This window comes from Argiope bruennichi, chromosome X2 (assembly GCF_947563725.1).
Source record: "Argiope bruennichi chromosome X2, qqArgBrue1.1, whole genome shotgun sequence".
Lineage (NCBI taxonomy): Eukaryota > Metazoa > Arthropoda > Arachnida > Araneae > Araneidae > Argiope > Argiope bruennichi.
Window position 1 is genome coordinate 81,191,917 of NC_079163.1, and position 20,778 is coordinate 81,212,694.

General features: G+C 29.3%; 1 protein-coding gene across 3 annotated transcripts in view; it reads left to right on the forward strand.

The window, feature by feature from the left end:
* Positions 1-20,778, forward strand: part of LOC129960003 (synapsin-like) — a 415,673-nt gene that overhangs the window by 385,903 nt on the left and 8,992 nt on the right. For all 3 annotated transcript variants that reach the window (XM_056072983.1, XM_056072982.1, XM_056072984.1), the window contains exons 10-13: positions 491-668; positions 2,287-2,396; positions 13,831-13,909; positions 16,297-16,320. In XM_056072983.1, coding sequence (XP_055928958.1) covers positions 491-668; positions 2,287-2,396; positions 13,831-13,909; positions 16,297-16,320 — 391 coding nt within the window. The remainder of the gene's footprint in view (positions 1-490; positions 669-2,286; positions 2,397-13,830; positions 13,910-16,296; positions 16,321-20,778) is intronic.

A 20,778-nucleotide genomic window follows, 5' to 3' on the forward strand; every position in this document is an offset into this window, starting at 1 on the left:
CATATAAAGTGACATTATGACCAAAAACATGAAAACTCGACAGTACGTGAACGATAAATAAAATGCACGTGATTACATCACGGCAAAAGTAACGATATACTGCACTTCAAATTAATTTTTTTTTAATTTTATAATATTCTTTATATAGACTAAACAGAAACACAAACTACGTCATACCCCGTTGATGTTGTCGTTCATAACTTTCTACACTCTATACTGTCAATTCTATTAGTACAAAAAGCCCAACAACATTGTTACGATATCTTCTTCATATGGTCCGATATTCAGAATATCAAACAACATTACGAAGATTAAGTTCAAGATCTTATGCTTATAAGAACTTGATTTGTCATTGACTATAAATACCATCTTTCTTCATAACGTAGTTGCTTTAGTAAAGTTCGGGCCCACTGGATATTTTCATTGATATGCAGGTAAGAAGAGGAAGTAATTATTTTATTTATTTAGAGCTCCATTTTATGACATTTAGGCGCAAATCCATTTCTGGCAACTGGAAAGCAAATATGGGTTCTGCAATGTTGGAACAGATACCTATGACGGAACGATACAAGAAATGGGTGGATGAAGTGTCTGAACTGTTTGGAGGATTGGATATCTGTGCTGTTGAAGCTATTCAAGGAAAAGATGGAAGGGAACATATTATTGAAGTAAGTAATTAAACACTGCGCTTAATGGCACGCTCCATCATTACAATCCTCACAAGGCAAAACTTTTTCAAGTGCCAAGTTGATTACCGGTTGATACGAAATTAAACTCTTCGCTTTATTGCATCACGTTGCTAAGCTTTCTTCATAATTTTATCACTATCTTTAATCTAAATTATAACAGACGCTTAGAGCGAGAGAAAATTACAAAGAAAAATTCACCATGAAAGCCTCTTTCCTCATAGTTTGTCATGGATTAATCGAGTAAATGAATTGCTGATAAAGAAACCCGCAATTAAATTAGCGGTACCGAGTTCACATTTAAAGTATTTAGCGTCGTTATTCTTTCTCCCCTTTCTTTATTATTTATTAACTTAAATTACCAAAATTAAGTTCTAGTAGAAATAATAAAATAGTTGAGCAGTGCGTGCCTACATATTATAAAAAGAATCAGCAAAAATGATCTAGTCGACTTGGAACTGGTAAGTTCTAATAAAATAGTAAGGTGTTTTATTAGTTTTTTTACTTTACCTGGCACAAAGAATGAAAAAGTTTCGCCATTGTGAGGTAAGTCATTGATTCTGTCTCTTCCTTCGGGTCAAGATTCATGCTATATTCCTTAATCGTAATTCAATTCTATCGTTTAGTGCATTAGGTGGCCACCCAAGGGCAACTATAAACATCAACCGGCATAAATAACCCTTGAAATTGAAATGCCTATTACTAAATTTTATGTGAGCGATAGCCACTAGAAGGTCACCAGCAAAGATGATTAAAATCTATAATTTAATGAATAAATATTACAGCGTTTCATAGTATTGGGATAATTTTTATTCTTTTTTTTATGATTTTTGTTGGTCTCATTTAAACGGTTTAAGATTTCAACTAGAAATTAACCTGATCTGTAATCTATTTCTGAAAGGTTGCCAAATGGAACTTCAATGGCTGATTGCCAAAAAGTATTTGATTCAAATCCAATTCTGTTTTCTGGTATCGGTAATACTAAGAAAATCATTATATAAGACTTTTGTTTTAGTAAAATAAAAAAATAACATATGTCCAATGTTGATTAGAAATGTTTTATGTATAACTCTCAGAATGATGGGCTGCTTTTACTTTTTATGTAAATGGTAATTATAGCCATTTAATTCAAATGGAAATTGGACTTTTACGAAAGATACATCCATTTAGGCTAGCACGTTCTCCTGCCATGTATAAATTACAAGTTGTTAGTTTTATTCATCATTGTCATGGTTAATTATTAATGAAATATGAATTAATGACAAAAGAAGGTATTTATTTCAATCTTTAATAACATATTTAAGAGGAATATAAGTAAACCATTTTTCAAAGTCTCATGTAAGATTCTTGCTAAATTTCCTTCAAATCATATACAAGACATGTGTTGTTAAATTAACTTAATATTTGAGCTGGAAAAAGATTTGATCTTCGATAATTCGCCAACGATAAAGGCATCATTTTTTACAACCATAAATATCTATAGTAATAGCGGCTTGAAATTTCAAATTTCAAAAATGAAAACGTTGATTCAAATTGTCCATAAAAAAAAGGCTTAAAATTTCTTGCCCATATTCTTGACGTTTTACTTTGTTTCTTCTAGGTGAATACTTCTGCTATGACTTTATTGGGCGAGACTCAGGAGGAAGATCGTCGTCTGATCGCTGATTTAGTCGTTCAGCGAATGCAAACATATTGCAAGCCTGTTTTAGCGTAAGTATGCATGCATGTCGATTTTATGCCATTGAGAATTAAATGAATGGAGATGCTGAAGATGGATAATTGTGGAAAATTATGGATGGATAATTATGGAGATGAATAATTATGGAAAATAAATAGCTATTAGCTTATATATAAAAAAAAAAATTTCATCCTGAATGTTATTTATGCAGACAAAATGAAAGTTAAATATTGCGTTGTGAATAGTATTAATTGTGTTTGTATATATGAACAGTTACTAAATTTTTAATTTGCTTTCAAATGTCTTTCTGAAAAATGCCACATGCAGAAGCGCTGCAATTGGGGGGGATACCCCGAGCACAGTCTTAAGAGAAGGGGGCGTCGTGAAGTTTAAACATCGATGAGTTAAGAACAATTTTCAGAGATAAGGCGAAAAAAGTAAATATACTTCAAGTGCCATTTGTTCTTACTACGTCACCAAATATGCCTTAACTTCTTTAGTGGCTTTTTAAATCATTTTCCATTCAAAATATGATGAAAACTAAATATTCACATTTAATTTTTAAAAAAAAAAGCTTGAAAGTAGCTTTAATGAGTATAGCTCGAAGTAATTATGATTTTTTATTATTCTTTTCGAGTCTAAATTTCATATTGATGAAAAATATAATAAGAAAAAAAGGTTTCTAGTTCCTGTTTTTTTGATAACGAGTCAAACATTACTATTTCAGTTGAATAGGATGTTTGGGTGTTATGTTTGGGACTAAAACATCCTCGGATTACAGAATTTTTGGTTTATTGGAGATTCAATTCTTAAATTTCGATCTCTCATTGAAATTATTTGTCAGATTTTAGCTCGATGTTTAGGAGCTGATTTTTGATTAATTAGTATCAAAATCAATTTCTCAGTCACTTGAAATTCAAAAGGTTAGAATATGAACTATTTTCTTTTCATTACAATTTTGTATATTTATTCAGTTCAGAAATATGGAAATCCTTAAGATAAAATGTCGAATGTCCAAGCGTAATGGGAAGCAATATCTCATACTGAGAAAAACATACAACATCAGTCATAAATTTACACTGTATTTAATAGGTTAATTAATCAGGTATTTTTCAGACGCCATTATGACATTCAAATGGTAATAGATCGTTTTCCAAGTATCAATTTGAGATGCTCAAATATACGTTGAATTAAAACATTTAAAATTTCAATTCGTAACAACTTTTTTATAATACATTATCAGTTTAATGAAACCCCAAACAAAAGTCCAAACATGGTTGTGGCGCAGCTATGTTAAGTGACAGCTATGTTAAGCATTATATGAATCCCCTACCATTGTCATTAATGGCTTAGCAAATGTAAAGGCTCCAAGGACATGGCAATATATATTTTCATTACATTTAGCTTTGAAAAGTGTATAAATGCAAAACGCAATGCTTTTAAGGCTGATAAAAAGGTACCATATCACCCCTTGCCCCACTGACCACTGCACTGAATTGAGGTATGTTTGTAGTTCTGGTGTACTGAACAATGCCTTGTACTTGCTGACTTCTACAAAAAGAGGTCCAAAGAAAGATGTCAGTGCGCCAAGCTTAGTAAAATTTAAGAACTGATAAAAGCAAAATTTTATCAACAGTGGAGCATATTTAGTAATAATCATATGTTGTTCTTATAATAGTAGTCTTCATAGAAATGCCTATACCAGAGCGTCTTGTATAATGATATAAGTTAATTAGTAAGAAAATAGTTAAACCCTTAATGTTCTTTCATTTATCTTAATTTGATATTAATTTGAAAAATAAATAATTAAAGCATCAGTTTTGCCATCTAAATATTTTTTGTCGGTGAAAGCCAAGATTAATAAATAAATAAAATAAAATAATAATTAATTAAAACTAATTTAAATTTAATTTTTGTTGAGAAAAAGGCGATATTTTACTGAAATGGATTTCCTTATGAATGAATGCTATTCATAAAATGAGAAAAGACATTCAATAACTTTTTATTCAGTTTCAAATATTGAATAATTATATTTCTTGATTAAAAAAACTATTTAATGAATGCAAAATAATTACGTTAATGGCTTAGGCTTCTACAATCCATTCGTATAAATGGTAAAGAAATACTAGAAATTGTTTAGGCGAAACTAAAAAATGTATCGTATTTTAATAAATAAATTAACTATACATTTTCCTTCAAAATTTATTTTTTACTAAAAAGTATCCAACTTTCAACAAATGATCAAAATATTTAGAGGGGAAATTTTGATAACCAAATTTTCGAAACAGTAAATACATTATTAAAGAACTTATAATTCTGCGTCGATCTGAGAAAGTTTTTTTTTTTCATTTTATTTTCAATAAGATACTTCTAAATTCTTCCGCTAATCAAGTAAATTTTGAATTGATAATATTTGATTTTAAGCAAAATAACAAGTTCTTAATTAAACGAATCATCTGTTTAGCTTTTATAAGGATGTTTTGTTCACCAATTCTGTTTCACTCATTCATTTCCATATTACCTATATTTTAGAGAATAGCATCTAGCTTCTTATAGTTATAGAAAAGTATAAAAGTTCTAAGTGTAGAATTAACCATTTTACAATTTTCAATTGCTATTCAAATTGATTTTTATCACGCGCACTTGACTCGAGAATTCAAGGTTGTCAAACATTTAAAATGTCAAATCGTAGATGGAATTTTTATTTGAAATAGCTGTCCTGAAATTAAACATTGTTGGCATTCCTTTTTGTGACGTATTAAACCTTTCTCCGCACCTGATTTTAATCGTGGCAATTCGCTATTTCCACCAGCTGTTGAAGTTAAACTGTTCCGCAAAGTTACGATTGTAAACAAAACAGACTGCCATCTAGTTTTTTCAAAGTGAACTGCATCATTTATAATTACTTTCATATTTTCAAAGAAAATACGTTTCAAAATTAGCTGAAATAACAATGAATATTTCACTTTCAAATATGTTTGTCCAAGAATAAAAAATCAAGATGGTTTTAAAATCTTCAATCAGATCAATTACTATAATTCAGTTGCATACAGCTTTCTTAGTCGTTGCTTTATGAGTTTAAGTTTCGATTTCATAGCTTTGTAATATCAACAGTAAAATAAAAATTAGAATTTTAATTATTTTTTGTTAATTTTTATTATTCCTTTATCCATGTTACCTCTTACGGCTAATCAATGAAGAAAACTAAATTTCTAAAATATAACTGAGCATTAAGACGCCTCTCTGAATAATTCAAGACGTTTTACAGTACTGCTACAAAATTTTCACGACATTGAACAATATTCAAAATAACAACCAATATTGTAAAAATAATATATAATATTTTTGTGCTAATAGGACCGCTGTTATATTTCTATAACTATCATCACATTTTTTTTTTTTTTTTTTGCTAACTTAAACAACTTTTATTGTCTTACTTTTAATTTAAAAACTTTTCTTGTAAGAAGAACAAATTTTTATCTACTTTTTCTTTCAAAATCTTACAAAAACGTTGTTGTTTATTTCAACTGAGAGTGCAGTCCCTATCATAATCAGTTTGGATTAATGTTGCTTTTTAATAATAAGCAGAGGATTTAAATAACAACATATATTGTTTAGAATGAAATGGTTCTGTAATATTATGGTACACTGCAATTGAGTATCAGAGATATTTTCGGATTATAGCAACAATACTACCAGGCAGCATGCATTTTGATTGCATTTTATGACTGTTTTTTAATTTTATATTCAAGTTTCAGACATATTATAATCGTATTTTTTGCTCAACAAACGATTGATACCGGTTTGAAAAAAATCGGTTCTGTAATATTATGGTACATTGCAATTGAGTATCAGAGTTATTTTCGGATTATAGCAACAATACTACCAGGCAGCATGCATTTTGATTGCATTTTATGACTGTTTTTTAATTTTATATTCAAGTTTCAGACATATTATAATCGTATTTTTTGCTCAACAAACGATCGATACCGGTTTGAAAAAAATCAATAATCGTTCTTTCTTTTAGATTACAAGAACCCTTTTTTATTCTAGTGAATATGTATTAGAATATGTATCACTTATTTATCCAAATATGTAATGCATTACATTCAAAAAATAAAATATATCACAAAATGCCACTAGTTTATACTTTAATTATATTCGAATAATTTTTTCCTTATTTATCATTACTTCTGAGGATTTAATTTGGAAACCAGACATAATAAATCTAATCGTTTCCCCCGCCCTAATATTAGCATGACATTAACTAGCATATAACTTTTACGTATTTAAAATTGTACCACCCAACACTTTTATGCTTCTATCTCTTTGTAGAAAATAATTATCATTCAGATTTCTTGCCTTCAAAATATAACGTCTTTAAAATAAAAATAAAAAATAAAAAAGGAAAACTACTTGATGGACTGTCTAAGCCGCTTTGTGGCATTCGCGCTTACGTTTCTTTGGGATCGTCATTCAAGGCTACGAGGGTTAAAATATTATTATGTCTACTAACATAATATTTTTATCGTCATCTGAAAAATCTTTTTAGTATCACTTTGTGCTTATAAATTTTGAAAACTTTCGCCTCGCCTCTTGTAATGCATTTCAAATTAGCGATCAGCTCAGTATAATAATAATCAGCTTATTTAATATTCTACAATCTTTTGCTCTTTGTGTGTATAAGGGTAACCTTAAATCTATTTATGCTATTTATGTATTTATTTGTGTTATTTAATATATTTATTTATGATTACGTTCAATATATACGTATAACAAGATATATTTTATCTACAGTTTATTGATATATAAATAATACTCAAAAATACTACCAAATATTTTTTTTTCCGTCTAAATAAAGCAAAAATAATCATAAAATTTCAGCTGGAAAATAAGGATTAAATCTTCTAATTGTCGTAGAGGGGTTTTTTTTCACTTTTCTCTTTATTTTTTATGATGATGATTAATACATATTTTTCATCATTTTATTTAACAGTTCGCTCTTCGCACTGTTGAAACAAAAAACGAAAATTTTCAAAAGCGATGGTAGTTCTTAGGGGCTGCCATCTAGTGTGCAGATTTATCACTAAAATGCATTCTGCTTTTTATTTTCTGTTTGAATATCTGCCATAAATTGCTGATAATTAAGAACCTGGATGACACCATCCTACATTACTAAAAATAAATATTGGGTCTAATAATACAGCAAAAAGTGTAAATTTGATCTTGAGATCAAAAAAATGAATGTCGAATATATTCAGACTATAAATAATTTTATTTTAGTAAGAATTGACATATATTTATTCCAGCAGGACCTTCCTTGATTTTGCTATTTACTAATAAGACTTTCTTTATAAAAAAAACCATAGATAGAGAACGGTAATTAAATCAATTTAGAAAAAATTTCAGAATTTGTATAATAATTTCACTTATCATATAACACGGTAAATGTATTCTAGATATTATATTCAGTTCCGCCTCTACCTTAAGTTTTTAAAATAATTTTTATTAACCATTCTGAACTTTTTGCCTGAAGAGTTTTTTATGCTGCATGTAACATTGTAACATCTCACCTATTTCATTACAAAATACGAATAATTTTATATTCATGAAAAGCTGTAATTTGCAATTATAATCCATTTTATCATTTCTTATCTTCAAAAAAAATGATATCACGAGAAAAATAAAAATAAAGTATTAAAATAATTCTATATTTAATAAAAATAATGAAAAAAAATTAGTTACGATTTAAGTATCACTGCTGATAATTAAGTGAATAGCAATTTATATAAAACATTTTTTCGTTCGGTTTCCGAATCGAAATACCACCATCAAAAACCGTTGAGAACAGATTCGGCCATTCATTGCTGCCATCTGTTGAGGACATCAATTAAAACTAGAAGAGTTTGGGATTATTTTCTCCCAAGAATGTTGCATGCCATTCGATTTAGCTATTTTGTTCTGTAATGTAATAGCATCTTTAGAAATGAAGTTTTGCGTAAAAATGAATGGTATGTAATAGTAAAATAGCTCAATTTTTAACAATGCATTCTTTGAAGGAATATTTATCAAACGCTTGTATAATTTAATCTAATTTACAGCCTATCGTTCCTTTTTTTAATTCATTTTTATCGACATTTTGGAGGTTTCCAAAATAGTGGTATTGACCAGACAGACATCATGCGTTATCTATGAAGAATATTTTTGAACTTTTTCCGGCCCATTACGGAAAGTCATAAGAGCAGGATAAGGGAGAATTTAAGTTTAAAATAAAAAAAAAAAAAATGCTTTCGGCAGGTGAATAAATCTAATAAAAACAATTTTATAATTTCAATGCAAGTATAAAAAGTTAAAATTAAAGAAAACGCAAACCAGTCAAGGATAATAGACTTTCAATAAATATACTAAGAAATATTAAATATGATGTTTACGACTGCTAAGTTCGAAAAGAAGTGTAAAAAACAATTGAAAAAATATATAAAGAAATATTTAAAAAAAATGCATGAATGGACTGAAAAATTCTTGAATACGATATTTGCCAGTTGTTAATGATTTTTAGTTATCTCGGAAATTTTAATTTGGTGCAGTTTGATGGGCATTTCATTTTGAAGCTACTCTATATTTAGTACTGATTTGATACAGACCTGCCATATCACAAATTGTCCAAGAACATTGCTAACGATGTCTTCGTGATATTGTAAGACACTCAAAAAATCGAACAGAATTGTGAAGATATTGCATGGTGTTTCAACCATGGTAAAACAATGAGGACGAAAACTCTCTCATTAAACTTTCACTCGACGTCAGCAAGAGATCGTTCTGCTCTGATCGATTACTTTCACGAAATCCGCAGAAACTGTGGTTTAGAACACGCCAGCTTCCAATTCCGAAGGGAAACTTTGTAAAAAAATTTCAAAAAATACTTCTTAACAAATGTAGAGTTACCAATATACAGTTTACTGTGATGTTTGCTGCAGGTATCTTTTATCCTACTGCTTTTATTGTATAAAACAACAAAAACTGTTTCTATTTGTAACATTTTTTAAGCCGAAGAAAATCAAAGTAACCTCTAAAAAAAATTTTTTTTTAACCCTAACGACCATAATTGCTCTGAAACAGAGTAAGTGAATAACTTTTACTTACTCTGAATGAATGAAAAGAGATTATATACACATATATATCTTTTACAAATTCTTAAATAAAATTTTGAAGTAAATTGACTTCTTTAATTTAAGGGGTTTTTTTCATTCTTTTTTCTTCTTTTTCTTTCTTTCTTTCTTTCTTTATATATATATATATATATATATATATATATAAATGAATTATCTGCTGTAACTAACATAAGTACTTAATGTCAATTTTTGGATGTCCTAAATTCTGAATGCCAAATGAGATCTCAATTAGTAGGTTAACATAATAGTACATCATGTACATGCAGTATTAATTGTACCTTAATCTGAATGCGAGTAACAATTCGATTCACTTTAATTAGAATGATCGTAGAGAGAATGAGAGTAAAATTCGACTAAGCAATAAGAATGGTGATAGAGCTATTGTGAGCTAAATTCTACTAACCACAATTAAAATGATGGCACAGCGATTGAGAGAAGTAATTCGCAAAGAATATTTTCAATATTAAAGCTATAAATTCAGTTTATTTCTCCTTAAATTAATTATTGTATCTACTAAACTTAAAGAGAAATCGACAACAATTTTTTTCCAGAGCCGTGATATTTAAAAGACTTACTACTTGAGATTTTATCTCCAAAGGTATCTCAATAACATAGTGAGGATTAGATTTCTCAGGTGCTAGTTTAGACGGAGAAATGGAGGGAAAATATTAGCCCATTTATTTCGCCTTTTAAAGACAGATAGTAAAAAAATGGGGGGGGGGATATATTCCTCGGTTGCTGTTTATACCATCACTATGCCACTACAGTGACAAGATAATATATAAATTTGGAACGTTAATTCATTGTTGTACGGTGACAATGCATTGTTTTAGATCACTGAAGTAACAGGACAACATAATATATTAAGCTGATACTTCACAATTAGAAGGCCAAAATTATCAAATAGGCCTTGCAACTCTGAATGACCCCGAGGATTTTTTTAAGGGCAATCCAGTTTTGTGCATTTCATTTGATTTATAAAAATCATATAACAGGCATATTCAACTTAAAATAAATTAATATTTAAATTTCAGAATGAAATAAACGGAAATAACCTTAAGAATAATGCGTCATTTTAAGCAATTTTTCATATTTCTAAATTCTATAGGCCATAGGAGATAACTCTGAAAAAAACATTTCAGTATTTGAAAATGTTAAAAAAATTTTGTACTTCGCACCAAATTATTTTGTTTTAAAATCGCTTTTAATTTCCTTTTTATGAGTCACATATTGCGACTGATTCACTTGAAGGTGGTATGCGATTAAATTTTTACTTATTTTAGTTTGTTATAATTTTTGCTACTTCAAACTGCTTATTTAGATATCAAATTAGAATTAATAACAAAATATCTGGTTTTAAAATTTTTGTTCAAGAACAGCGTAGACGAAATTTGTATTGATTAAGAGCCCCTCAGAGTTTAATCCGCCCCTGCACAGTACCGACAATACAATATATTGTATTAATTTACTATTTTATTGTAGTAATAAGACAATATATCGTACTGAATTGTTACTTCACTGCAGTTTCACCATATAATATTGGGTTTATATTTTAATTTTAATCGGAAATTATCAGGAAAGAAGAATTAATGGAATCTAGCCTGTTTCCGTCAGTTCTTTTTTCAGCCTATCTCTATCAAGTAAAAAAATCACAAAATAGCAATCATGTGTCTTTTCAGACAAGGAAAATAAAGGATATTTTAATTTAGTAGAATCAAAAGAAATGACGCAATCGAAATGTCTTTTCAAGATAAACGATGTAATTATTAAAGAAATGCGCTTGAAATGTTTGAAAAGACCTTGAGATTTGCAAAGATTTGGGAAGAAAAAAAATTAGAAAAGGAGGCAATTGATATCAGGATAAAAGAAACTAACCACAATGATTACTAAAGTGGTTGATAAAATTTTTTATGTCATATTCGAGTTCCCTTATTTATTTCCTGTAATGGTCAGCAACAATAGATTTGAAATGTACCATTATTTCTTTTAAAAAGATACTGCGTCAAACGTTTTGTAAATTTGTAATGAAGTAATTGCGATTTTCTTTTCAACTTCTTAAATTTCGCTTTAAGCAATCAAGCAAACGATATAAATCGCCAGAAAAAACTTTATCTAAAGGATAGAGTTCTTTTTAGAAGTTTAAGATGATTGTTTGATAATATCCCACGAAGTTTGTTTTGACAAATTTGTATACAATAAAAAATTACTTATTCCTATCTATTCTAGGAAATAACTATGAATAATTTTTAGCAAAGAAGATAAAGCAAAACATTTTAAATGAAGTAGCATATCTTCCTTTTTATAATACTATCGAATGCCTTTAATATAAAATTATGTTTATGCCTTTCAATCAATTTAAATTATAAACAACTTCAATTTATTTAAAATGTAATGCATCCTATTTAAGTGTTTTTAAATGCACTATAAAGAGAACAGATACATTATATGGCAGGAGATCGTGTACCATGGGGAGTACAGCAATAGAAAATTCTTTTAAAAGCTCTTTTGCCTGATGTACAAATTGAAAAAGATTGTATGGAGAAGCATTGAATATATTTTATCTCTTGATTATGTACTTAAAAAGGTTAGATAGTGCGCTTTCTTTATTTTGGATAACACAATACAATAAATGTATACAAAATTTTTCAGTGAAAACTAAGTAAATGATTTAAAGCATTCCAATCTATGTTATGGGTTATACCACTTGAAATGTTATTTTACTAGATTATGGAAATTTATACCTCCTAATAAAATGACAGTAATTTTATTAGAAATATTGTGTCTCTCGTTGCTATCAGGTGGTATAAGGTCTCTGTTTTTTACTAAGGCAATCGCTGAATTAGAAATTATAGAAAAAAATCCCAAGAAGGCAGTCTGGTATTAAAGGTACACACAGCCGATGAAAGGAAGAAAACAGCAATAAGTCATAATCCGATTCATATTCCAACTGCCCGTTTTCATAAAGGTCTGTGCCTACAATTATTCGTAATATTAGATTGTTGACGGCCAATGAGATTCAGGTTTTCTGATGTGGAAAGCAATTGTCCCATTGTAAACACATATGTACAAAACAAAGAGATCTTTGGGTCATTTTCCCATTTATAATTTCAAGTAGGAACGAATTAAAAAGATATTTCTGTATATTATCAGTACACTTGTATGTACTGATAAAAATTACAGAGACTATCGCAAAAGGCTAAAATGTTCTGATCTGTAAACTCTGTCGGTAGTATTATTTCCGCTTTCAAATGAGGGTCATTTTCCGTTTCGTTGCATCCCAATTTCAGGTGGAAACTCTAAATTATCCGCAACGAGTTCCGCCTTTGTCAATGATCATTTTAATGTCTTTGTGCATGTATTAAACCACTAAAATGTTGAATTTTCGAAAACATTACATCCTGATGTCCTTCTTTTCATCCTAGCGCAATATGGTGAAATCTGGCCCTCATACCATAAAATCCAAATTAAATGAAACCAACTCCATTAGTCAACCCAAGTGATTTTGAAGATTTTATTTTATTGAAAGAATATTCCATTTTATTTCTCCGTTTGAGTCCAGTTTCTAGGTTACCTGCCATTCTTGATCCTGAACTTGTGGTCATTTAAATGAAGCCTCAAATTTTTCAATAGCAGTATCAAAAAAAAAAAAAAAGTATGACGGAAAACTGCAAAAAATATCTCCCTCCTTTTGTATTTGATCTCATGTTAACGAAAAGATGTGAAATGCTAAATCTCCTACAATATAAATAAAAAAATTACTTCATTTATTTTAAATCTTCCCCTTGAAAATAAAACTTTAGTCAAGATACTGCAGTCTGAGTTATATTAAAGTTTTATTTGCCCAAAGAGTATTATTCTAACGAGAAATAATCGTAAGTAGTCTTTATTTTGGTATTTTTTAAATTTATTCTGAAAAATACACCAAATACACTCTTTATAATCAGCGCAAAAGGAATTTTATTATCAGATTTCAAAAGCGTTTCAATGTAAAAAAAATAATTTAGAATGCCAAGTGAACGCGCGGCTGATATTGCTCTACCAACCAGAAATACTATTTAAAAAAGAAAAAAAAAACGGATTAAAATTCATTAAAAAATTTAATAACATAAAGTAAATATCAACACTTTTTTTAACTTATAGTATAATCATTATCATCAAACTACTTAAAAATGTTAGTATTTCATCCAAAATGAGTCAGTGAAAATATTTGTCTATCAAATAGTTGATTTATATAATGTATTTCATATATTTTAATTTAATTTCATGTATTTTAATTAATCCTTTAACCTTGCAGGAAACAGACTTCCAGAACAAGCGTAACAAACTTTGGTGCTGAAGAACCAACAAATGTGGAACATGCGCCGTCAACTCAGGTACAATTTCAATCGTTTAAATTCATTGTTCAACAATTTTTTTAAGTTTATTAGTGTTTATTTGAACCTTTTCTGTTCAATTTTATAATTTTTAATGCCAAAAAAACATTAATTGTAAACTTCCTCATAAATATGAGACGAAACTATACATTGAATGTCTTGGTGATTATCAGAATCTTACCATTAAACTGCTGGTGCCAATAAAGCTTTAGAAATGAGCTTTTTATTTATTTTTTTATCAATAGATTTAAAATCTTGTGACACAAAGTGCATTTTTATGAAAGAAAGGCTGTATTAATATCTTAGTAAAAATTTTGAAATAGCCATGGAGGAAAAGTTTTTTGTTGCTGCGAAATTAGTTTTTTGTCCTAATATTTTTTTAACTTTGAGGTTTCATTTTTTTAAGTCTCAGAAGATTTGAAATACTAAAGTAAAGGATGCAGTCTTGAAACAACAAATTCATAAACATCACCACAAATACAGATTTACTTATACCAACACGAAATAAAGATATGATGAAAGCACAATGCTTGCGATTTGCGTTCGCTGCGAGTGAAAAATATACATAGGTAGAGGCACAAAATGGCCAATTACTTACCAATAATTACCAATTACACATCCGTCTACCTTGCAGTAGAATTCTCTTTCAGAGTTATTTCCGAAACATTAACTGCATCAGTAGGAGAAAATTATTTTCTATCTGCGATATTAAAATGAGATGCACATTTCTCTATTACATTAGTATAAAAGTTTTTTTTAACAAACGAACTTAACGTTGGGTATGCGTTGTTCACCCATTCATGTCTTATTCTCTACTAACCAAGAACCAACATCTTTACCGACTTAAATGTTAATATGTCGTCTTTCATAGAGGATTACACACATTTTCTTCTTCATAAAACTTCCTGCTTTTAGAATAGTAAAATATTTTTTTCGTTATTGCAATTAGCGTTTGAATGAACTGTAAAATATTACGCATTGTGCAAGCATTATACATTTGGTAATTATTTTGTGTTTCAAAGCAAAATCTGGAGATGTTAATATTGTTTGCTAAAAAAATGTAGTATATTTTTGTATAATTTACATCAATAAGACTTTTGATGATTTGTGTTCCTTCAACAAATTTAAAGTGTTTGATGCATCTTTTAAATCAGTTGAAAGTCTGAAACTACAATGATAAACATTTAAATATATATGTATTGAATTTTCTATTCATATATTTTATTCATTGAATTCAATTTTGTAAACTATAGTCTAATTAATGTTATAAATTTTCCGAACGTTTTCTAAATATATCTTAGGGTTTTATTATAGGAATGACGATTTTCGGGAAATAAAATTTCATAGAAAATAAGTATAACTAATTTACCGTTGTCTTATATATTTGAATTATCTATATTCTATTCAATTACAATCTCATAAAATTAGGGATATTACAAAACAAATATAAATAGGGAAAAATGCCAATTTTTTACTCAACATCTAAAGAGCACACTAAAAAACAATCAACCTTGAGCTTCTTACTCAGTAAAAAAAACTTTAAATAATTTTTTTTTCTTTTTTCCGATTCACAGTCAGTTGGAAAAATCAATTTTTTTAAAGCAATATATATGCATTTGAATGAAATATATCAAGTACATGAAAAATTATTTATAAAAATATATAATTATCTAACATCTTATAATTCTTAATAAAAATGCAAATCATTCGTTTCTGCTGCATTTCAAGTGCGATGAAATTAGCTAGTATTACTGTAATTATTAATGACTTGGCGGAAGAGAAAGATAACATTACTTTAAAAAAAATAAATCCGTAAGGATGAATTTCAAAGCAGCTATCTGCGTAATTTACCGGTTTTATACACATTGCAGTCAGAAACTAGTTTCTAATGTTGAAGGACATTTATTTTTAAGAAATTATGTCAGTCAGTGATAAAAAAGTAATAAACCGAAATATTCATGGTTTGAAATTAGCCTTAATAATCCTTAAAACATTCAAGACAAAAGCTAATTTAAAAATTCTGCAATCTGTTTTTAACAGAAATTTATTTTTTAGTTCAAAAATTACTAAAATACTCATGATATTTTTTCGATGACATAATATTTTATTTAATGTATGGAATTTTCTGTTTCATTTTTGTAAAATCAATTTCGGTATTTTTTAATGAATGAAATAATTTTCCTACAAAAAAAATAATACCTGTGTTTTCTAAGAGATTATTGCAAAATTAATAATGCAAAATATTCCAAAAGAAATTTTAGCTGTCATATAAATGATTGTTGATTATTGATTCGTGTTTTGATTTATTGACTGGCAGTTCTCTCTTTATTGATATGTTTGTGCTCTCTCAAATAATAGTAATTAACTGGATTTCTTTTATCTTTTAGCAACGAATACCCCATCAACAAAATGTAAGTATAATTACAATAATTCATTGTGCATTATTAATTGAAATTTAATGTACATTTAAAATATCAGTAAATACGTATTACAAAATTTCAGTGTTTTAAAGATATCACATAATTAAATTGTTTTGAGTTATGAATTTTCCTACTTTGTCAAAAATTTTCATCTTACTGTTTTGATTCAAAAACAAGTGGGAATTGTCTCCTCCAAACTTTCCCGTACACTCGCTAATGAATGTACTAGTGGATTATTAACTGTATGTCATTGGAGAACACAAGATACGAAAAAGCCGATTAAAGTGTGGTCTTTGTCGATCATTTTTTGGGGATTAATCATTGGGATATGGTTAATACAAAAGTGCAAGAAACCTGAATATATATTTTAGATCCTTTTTTACTTACCGATTAAAATCAAAATTTGACACAGAACTGAACACAAACTTGAATATATATTTTAGATCCTTTTTTTCTTACAGTTTAAAATCAAAATTTGACACAGTACTTCAAATGTGGTCTAAAATTCCGTGTCAAATTTCATGTATTTAAATCATTGCGGTTTTGAATTATCATTATAAATGCTTGTCAAATGTTGCTCGGCTCTATAGACGAAGCCGCTATAATTAAATTTTATTTTTATCGCCGCCCCTCATTCTATAATACTTCATTTTGCTTTCGAAGAAAGCATATATAAATAAAAAACTTTCATAATTTCCGTATTTCAAAAAAATTAAAGAAAATTTCTTCATAGGTAGAAGAAAAATTGCACAGTCCTTTAAAAAAAAAAAAAGGAGCCACCCTACTTTATTCTGCAGGCGATTATCATAAACGAAAATTAAAAATACCATTTTAAAGTTAGTGATGTATACTAAAAGATGATGTGTCTAAACTGTTCGTAGGGAATGTCTACATATTTAAAACTATACAAACTACGAAATTCCCTATAGCAACACCCTGTTTTGAAGGTAATCCAAAGTACTCTGAGTGACCATGGCTTTTTGGATTTTCAAATTAATATGGGTGGCAAAGTTGTTTCAGCAGAAAGATTTAAATTAAGCAAGTGGAAAATTCGAAAAATTAGTTCTCAAGTGGCTGAAAAATATGCTGATATAAGAGAAACAATGCAAAGGATAAAAACTAAAAAAGATTTAGAAGTATGGGTAGTAAAATTTACAGAATTCATTCAAGGAATTAGCCAAAGATCGAACAGTAAAGAGACAAATCATCTCAGGGTCCCCTGGTGGGACACTGAACTGGAGAAACAAAGAAAACTGACAAGAGCCTTGCGGCATAGATACCAACGATGTAAAAACACTGAAGAGAGAATGAAGAGAAGACAAATTTATAAAAAGAATGAATCAATATACAGAGGGATGTTAAGAAAGAAAAGTATTGAATGCTTTGAAAAGTTATGTAGCGAAATAACGAGAATGAACCCTTTTGAGCTACCTTATAAATTAGCGGCAGATAAAATGAAAAGGAAAACAGTTTTGCACGGTGTCAAAAAACAGGATGGTACAAAAACCAAAAATACAAAAGAAACTATTGAAACTATTGTGAGATGCCTTTTCAAAGAGGAACAATCCCAACAAGAAAGTAAAAAGCAGAAGAAATTGAGGAAAAGTATTGAGTTATATAAAACAAAAGAAAAAGATAAATTATTCACAATAAATGAAATAAGAACAACGATTAATAAAATGGCCAAAAAGAAAACACCTGGATTAGACAACATCCCAATGGAGATGCTTGCTGAAATTAACAGAAAGAATCCATTCATACTTTTAGAGTTATACAACAAGTGCCTAGAGTTAGGTGCGTTCCCTAATCAGTGGAAGGTAGCAAAACTGATTTTAATTCCTAAAACTAATAGAGATTTAGAGGATCCTAAATCCTATAGACTAATTTGTTTGCTAACAACAGCAAGTAAAATCTTGGATAAACTGATAACTCAAAGAGTACAGCACTTATTAACGGCACAAAATAGACTGCATCATGATCAACATGGTTTTAGATATAACCACTCTTGTGAAACAGCCCAAAATGCACTATGGAGTAAAATAAAAAGTGCGATGAATCAAAAACTAAAAACAACAGTTATATCTTTGGATGTAGCTGGAGCATTTGATTCCGTATGGAGGAAAAGCATTTTATATGGCCTTATAAAAATGAATTGCCCGAGCAATCTTTTTGAATTGATTAAAGATTACTTAAATGAAAGGAAATGTATTTACCAAGATACAGAGAATAATTGGGAATTTATAATGGATAGAGGAGTGCCACAGGGCTCGTGCAGCGGACCGTTATTCTGGAACTTGGTTATGAATTCTGCATTTAAAATCAATCTTCCAGTGAACTGCTTTATGCAGGCGTATGCCGATGATGTGCTACTAATAATCTCTGGAAGAACAAAAGATGAACTGGAAATTAAAGGAAAACAAATAATTCATAGGCTAGTAAAATGGGGCAAAATACATAAACTTGAGTTTAATGAAAGGAAAACAATTCAAATGCCTATTACATTTGGAGAACGTTTAAAATTAACATATCCGCCTAACATAAAAATGGGCAATAACAATATAAATGTGTCAAATCAAATTAAATACTTGGGAGTTACATGGGACAGTAAATTGACATTTACGTCACATTTTAATGAGGTCAAGAAAAAAGTGGATGTATTAACATATAAACTAGTGACAGTTGCGGATAAATTTTATGGAAAAAGGAAATACCATCTAAGAAGAATCTACACTGGGGCCATTGAGCCATTTGTTCTTTTCGGGCACGGAGCATGGGGACATAGGCTAAATCTAAAGAAAATCAGAGAAACATCAAATTCAATCAAACGGCGCCCTCTCATCATTATGTCTGGGGCTTATAGAACCATTTCTACAGAAGCCCTTCAAGTGATAACGGGAAATTTGCCAATGGACCTCAGAGCAAAGGAAATTTTCACTAAATTTCAAATAAGAACTTCTAGTAATAAAGTTAAAATAGGAAACAAATGCTTCAGCAAAAAAGATTATGAGATGTATTTTGACAAATTCGAACAACATCCTGCAAAATGGTTTATTCACGGTTTTCAAATTAAAATCCCAGATATGGATGGAATAGAAATTTTTACGGATGGTTCAAAAGATGAAAATAAAGTAGGAGCTGCAATAGTAGTATACTACTATGGGAAAGAAATCGATAAAAGTCTTGTGAAATTATCGAACCATGCCACAAGTTTCCAGGCAGAAGTGCAAGCTTTAAAGATGGCCATTGAATATTGTGAAAGGGTGGAAGACGGACAGAAGTGCTCAATTTTTTCAGATTCTCTCTCAGTCCTACAAGCCATACAATCATCTCACAATTGTAATAAGGAAATATGGACGATAAAAGAAAAGATAAAAAGTGTAAAAACTAAGAAGTGGATAGAGTTGAATTGGGTTAAGGCCCATATTGGGATATATGGTAATGAAAAGGCGGATCAATATACAAAGTTGGCGGCACAGAAAGAGGGTGTTGATATGGTTGTCCCCAAATCAAATGGTGTCTTAAAATGGGAATTAAGAGAAGAAATAAAGCTGCAATGGTTTGACAGATGGTATATGTCCAAAAACGGAAGAGTAACTTTCGATTTTATTCCTAATCCGGAAATAAAAATAAGAAGATACCATCCACTGATAATTCAAATTATATCAGGACATGGGAGATTTCCTGCATATTTCCAAAGATTTGGAAGAATGCAGGACAATAAATGCATTTGTGGAGGAATCGGTACTGTTTACCACTATTTAAAGGAATGTATTGAAATCTCGGAGTTAAGAAAAAATCTGAAAATTTTAAATAATGACCTTAGTACAGTACTGATGGTACCAGGTAATCTTAAAACTCTGAAGGACATGATGTCGAAAATTGTCAGTTTTTTACCAACTATTTGAGAGTTTGTAGATAAAAGAGAAGGACAGTAATTGACCACTTTATGGCCAATTACCTCGAGGAGAATCTCAGTTTGACAAATCGGTCAATGCAAGGATGGACAATGCTCAAGATAGCAGTCGGCCACAACAAATCCTGTCGATACTGCTACGTTCAGTGGTGGCGGGGTGGTCGGCTGTACGCAAGAACAAGAAGCAACACCCTGTTTGAATTAGATGAATAGATTCCGAATGGAAAAATTACACAGAGTAAAAACCTTGGTTAATATATTATGATTACATCCGGTGATATTTGATATTTTCTGTTAAGGGGTTGTTCCCATATTTATATATGTAAGGTTTATATATTCTCTGGGCGTATGTAATAGTATTTTTAAATTTTATTTTTGTGACACTTTAAAGAAACTATAAAGTTACAATCTACATGTCAAGAATGATAAAATATTTATAGTGAAAATTTCTGGGAGAAATTTGTTTCTTCTCCTCAAACAAATACTCTATACTATTGAAAGTTGTTCTTAAATTTTATGATGTTTCATTGTGCGGG